General features: G+C 35.1%; 1 protein-coding gene across 1 annotated transcript in view; it reads right to left on the reverse strand.

The window, feature by feature from the left end:
• Window positions 1-1500, reverse strand: part of LOC21405752 (serine/threonine-protein kinase STN7, chloroplastic) — a 5679-nt gene extending 4179 nt beyond the window's left edge. The window contains exons 1-3 of the mRNA XM_024163647.1: window positions 943-1500; window positions 539-625; window positions 241-390 (exon numbers count right to left, since the gene is read on the reverse strand). Of these exons, the coding sequence (XP_024019415.1) occupies window positions 241-390; window positions 539-625; window positions 943-1392 (687 nt within the window). The 5' untranslated portion in view covers window positions 1393-1500. The remainder of the gene's footprint in view (window positions 1-240; window positions 391-538; window positions 626-942) is intronic.
• Between the last annotated feature and the right edge of the window lie 4302 nt (window positions 1501-5802).

The following is a 5802-nucleotide window of genomic DNA, read 5'->3' on the forward strand; positions in this document are numbered from 1 at the left end:
ATAATAATAATAATAATAATAATAATAATAATAATAATAATGATAATGATAATGATAATGATAATAATGATAATGATAATGATAATGATGATAATGATAATGATAATAATAATAATAATAATAATAATAATAATAATAATAATAATGTCAATAAAGCCTCACATGTCAGAATAAAATTAGCCCTCAGGGAAATTTTCTAAACTTGTCAAGACAATGGTATCCCAAGATAGTATTGGTATGGTAGAGCTTGGAAGAAGTTATAGATAATACCTCGAGAAAGCCATATAAAAAATCAGCACAACTGCTTGCACAAGCTCGTCGAACGCGCTCATTCATCCAAATTTCTACTGCACCATATTCTGTAGCCTTCTTCAATACAAAATCTCCTTCCTTCCAATGACCATAAAAAACCACAAATCTAACATATTAGATACAATTCCTACTCATAAGTCTGAACATGTTTTTTTCTTTGTAATTCACTAGACTAAAACAAGTACCTAATTTACACTTCAAGCAGAGAAAAATCTCATACATATACCTTGGAAGAAGGCTTCTTAGCCAATGAAACTCTGTAGACCACTCCAAAAGCTCCCTCACCCAACTTCTTCCCCAAAACAATATCATCCTATCACACATAAACCACACAAAATGTTACATTACTGATTCTGAAGAAAGCACAATCGTGCGCGCAAATATTAATTATTAAACAAATCCAACACAAAAATTGTTCCCAAAAAAAAAAAAAAAAAAATAGGCGACACAAATACTAATAAGACTAGTAGTTTAACTTAAGCTGTAGGAGGTGGGCGATATTAGTTTTCCATTCTAACAAGTAGAGTGAAACAGTTTGAACTTAGTAATTATGCTCAACTGCATCACATAAAACTGTAATTAATTAATTGGTCAAATCAAAGACTAGAGGGAAAAAAAAATATTACAGACCTTGCGGTAAGTGGGTCTAAAAATTCTCTCAGCAAAAGCAAGCACAAACATGTCAAAGAAGCCAGGAGCCACACCAGGCGTGGCCCAGAGGTAAGACAGAGCACTGAGAGCCAAAACCGCCCCCGGCGCCGTGAGCGTCAAGCCATTGGGCTTGGGAAGCGTGCTTCTATAGATGATGTCCCCGCACTCCATAACGGTACAAGGAAGCCCCACTCCCACGCCTAGAAACAGGTCCCGCACCGCATCGATCAGCTCGCCGCCGCCTCCTGCCAACGCCGTGACGACAAGTCTTTTGTGTCTAATTCTTGTGGCAGGGGAAGATTCTGAGGCGGGTTTGAGTGGAAGCAGCTTCTTGCCGAGAAATGGGGAAGTGGGTTTTGTGGAGCTGTGGGGGTGGTGGAGTTTGGTGAGCCCCACGCCGACTCCTCGGGCGGAAAGGGTGGCGGCCATGGCCGTTGAGAAGAGAGAGTTTTTGGAGTTTTGCGAAAGAGATGAGTATTATGTACTAATAATACTCTGCTTGGTTTTTACTTGGAGGAATGTCCTTCAAATTTAGACCACTCACTCAGTCTTCTCACTATATGTGTGTAATAGTGACAGTTATTTCAGGTATTTTTTGTGGAGGCAAATGGCCCGAGAGGATCGATACTCGATACCTTGACATTTCACCACAAGTGACACGTTTGATGTGAGGGTTAAGCTGGGCTGGGCTGGGCTCCTTAGCCTGCAAATCACTTGGTTAACTGGGCTTTCAATTTTATTGGGCTCTTTTGCTAAGTGCGACAAGTTAAGCCTTGGATTGATTTTTGTCAGGAAAATGAAGCTATTACTGCCAGACCTGCGCAGTTACAATACTGAATATGCCTCTTAATAATCTCATACTAAGATACCGACAGTAGCCACCGGTGACCGGTAGTATCCTATTGTAATGTTGGGAGGTATACGTTCTGTTGCTAAAAATTTTTACAACCGATGATAACCAGTCAATGATTGCGCGTATCCTACCAGGACACACTCGGAGACTGTCATCTTTTACCGTAATACTTTACTGTTGCCAGTCCAAGACTGTTCCTCTCTTCTATAATACTTTGAGGTACCTCGCCGGCGGTAACCATCTCATTAGAATTTTTTAAAACATTACCAAAAAAATACCTATATATAATAATAAAAAAAACAAAACACTATAAAAATATAATAAAAAAAAAAGCACAAATATATGAGGAGAGAAAGTGAGGGCGGAAACTTTATAATGTCCAAAAAAGTATCTTTATGCCCCATCTAGTGATGAAGTGTTCATGTAAATTTCTCTGAATATTGCAACTCCATCTACACGACATAGTTGTAAAATGGACTGGCCATTGAATCATTAGAGCAGAGTACAGTACGGCACATCAACGCGATTATGTATTCTTTTTATCTTATCTTATTTTTTCTTTTTATTTCTTTAATATTCAATTGCAAGGTTCATTCTTACATTTTCAATAAATATGCAGTTAATTCTTCAAACTCATTAACCCAATACCATAATTTAAATGAATTAATATTAAAGTTTGATAATTAATTAAATGGGTAAGTTTGACTTAAGAGGGTTGGCAAAATTAAGCATGTGGTTGGTACGACACAATACGCAAGCATGACATGATTAATAACATAACAGCTGAGCCAATGTCCGGCTAGAATAAAACAGTGAATTTTCTCATGCTTGGCATGTTAGCTTGATCGAGCCTATAAATTGGTTATGCTAGGCAACGCACAGGTGCTTTTTGAAAGGATGGTAGACTTCAATATTTTAGGAAGAACGAAGTTTGAAAGAGATGTTTCAACTTTCAATGTGGGAAAAGTAGGCTAAATAGAATTTGGGTAGCTTCATAAAGCCTAAGCAAAAAAGGTTTTCTTCATTACCGTCTTAAATAAGATAAGTCAAATATAAATGTGCCGGAATTCTTTATCAAACGCAACCTTCAACTTTTTCTTCAACTTGCTAAATGAATTAAAACCCAACTTCGGAACTGTCACCTCACAAACAAAACCTACCACTTGATTCAATCCTTTTTTTAAATCTCTCTTTCAAATACAGATATCAATCGATGCAAACGAAAATGCCCGGACAAAAGAAAAACTTTGACAACACGAGATACAAGAGGAAACATCAATGTTTCATGCACCAATAAGATGCATTAACTTTGAGGCCGCATAGTTTCAAAGGTTTGTAATAATTCCACTAATAAAAAAATGTCACTAGTTCAAATTTAATAAACAAAACGGGAGAAATCCAAAAATGCCACTCAAAATATGTCATCTTTAAATTTTTGCTATTCATTAATTGGAACGACCTGAAGAATAAAACAAGTTTAATGATGCTAATTGTGATTTATTAGTGTGTCTAATTTAATTTTTTTAAATTAATCAAAAAAATTTAATCATTTTCAGTATTTATAATTACACTGCAGAAATATGTGGAAACACCACATTTCTTACTTATTTTTTTTTTCAAAATATCTTCTACTGTTATTTTTATTTTCCTTTCTCTTTCTCTCCTCATCTTTTCCTTTTCCTTTTCTTTTTCTCTCCCTCGCCGAATCTCTCTCTTTCTCTCATTTCTCTTGTTCTCTCTCTCTCTCTCTCTCTCTCTCTCTCTCTCTCATCTCTCTCTTTTCTCTCTTTCTCTCAAAGTTTCACTCTCTCAAGGGGAGGATTTTCAAGAGGTTTTCTTCACAAAAGTAAAGATCAAGGTAAACTATTTGAAAAACTCGACTCTTGAATCTCGGATTTCCTTAGAAAGAACTTGATTTTTGATTTAGATTGGTAAGATTTTGGTTAAACTTGATTTTGATGGATTTTGAATGAAACCATGATAGAATTTGGGAGTTTTTAATTATTTGAACTTGATTTAGTAATTTGAACTTGGCATTGATGATTCCTCTTGAAAATATCTCGAAATTGGACCCGAAAATGCAGGTTTTGGCATTTTTCTTCACGATTCTTCCATTTTCTCTCGACCTGCAAATCCCCACTGATCTACTGGGGCGGTCGACCGGTTATCACACCACCAGCCGACCGGTGGAGTTACACTCCTATGTCACCGGTCAACCGGTTTGTACTCCTCTCGACCCAAAACTGTTCTAAAATTTATTTTTGACCCCAAAACTCAATGGAGAACCAACTTAACTTCATTTGAGAACTCAAAGTGAGTGGATTAGCCATATGATCCTTGTTCTATCTTATTTCTCTTGTTTGAATTCTAAATTCTCAAAGAATCACAATTTGGATTGTGAAGTTGTTTATAAACTTTGATTTTGAGTCAAGGCATACTAGTATGATACAATTGTACATAATTAAGCTAGATTGTTTAGAAGTGAGGTTTAAACTCTAAACTGTTATTTTGATGACGAATCTAGCGGCACAATCGTGGAGCTTCAAGAATAGACGATTGCACAACATGCAGTTATCCGTAGACTAAATATCCGAGAGGTAGGATGTTCTTGTCCACATTATTGTTAGCCTGTTTTAAAATGATTTTTGGCTCATGAAAATGTTTTAAAGGTAAAAACGTATTTGACATTATTGAGATTTAAAGAAGAGTTTTAAGCGATATTTTCTTAAAATGAAATATTTTAAGAACCGGTAATACGCATGATGGCCAAGATATTGGGGTATGAAGAGCATATCCTTAGGGGCATGTCCTGAAATTCATACGAGCCACTACGGTGGTGATATCATGGCTTTGCGACAAATGTAAGTGATTCTTCATAATCTTGAAATCACTTACTGTAATATGGACTTTTGAGACTTACGTTTATTTCCTTTCATTAAAAAGGATGTTCGGTTTCGAATGATATGTTCCGACTGTTGGGAATGGTGTCCTAGAAGCATGAGATGTAATAGGATATTTATTATTTATTTAATAAATGAGTTTATTCATTATTTTATGTGCATATATTTATGAATATTTTATGAATATCAATAAAAATTCCATGATTATTTATGTAACCTTAAACATTGTATATAAGTGTTATATACGAGAGGATAATGTTTAAGGATAATAATCAAAAAGCAATGTTCATAATGAATTTAATTAAAGTTTAGAATCTTTAATTAAAACATTATTAATACATATCATTCCCATTTAGAATGGAACGATGTTATCCACACTGTTAATATGGTGAGATATTGAATTAGTGTATTTCGCATAATGAGATTATGTGGAACAAGGACACAGACACAATATGAATTTCTAATAATTCCGTTAAGTATAGAAATTCTAATTGAGTCTACCGATGGTCATATATATGATGTGTTGGTTGCCGAATCGAATCCGGCTGCGGAAGCGTGGTGGTGCGGGGAAGAGGCGGATCGTGTATAACAAAAATTTTCATAAAACTTTTGAGATACTCTATAGATTATATTAATTTATGCACGAATAAATTAATCTCATTAACTTATATATATCAAGAACTCAATCAGGAAAAATACCTAGAAGCCGACTCGGATGATAACTTGAGTTCTTTGACCACGAACAGTCCTTGCTCCAATCTTTGTGTTTAGAAAACCAATATCTTCCACATCAATTTTTAGAATCCATGAAGACGTGTGTGTGGGTACACATGAGACAAAACGGATTACAATAAACACTCAAATTTCGACAAACACCATCACATGCACGATGTGGAATTTTTGGAGAAAAATTTTTTCCTTCCTTTCTCTCTTGAGAATTTCGGCCAGCCTTAACTCTTAGGGCTGAAAAATTGTTTCCAAAATTTTTATAGAGAAATTTCGGCTACCTCTAAAATTAGGGCAAAAAACCATTCCGAAAATTGTCTAAAAAATAGTATTTATAGAGTAGAAGTCAAACTTCTAGAA

Source organism: Morus notabilis, unplaced genomic scaffold (genome assembly GCF_000414095.1).
Source record: "Morus notabilis unplaced genomic scaffold, ASM41409v2 Scaffold538, whole genome shotgun sequence".
In the NCBI taxonomy this organism is placed as follows: Eukaryota; Viridiplantae; Streptophyta; class Magnoliopsida; order Rosales; family Moraceae; genus Morus; species Morus notabilis.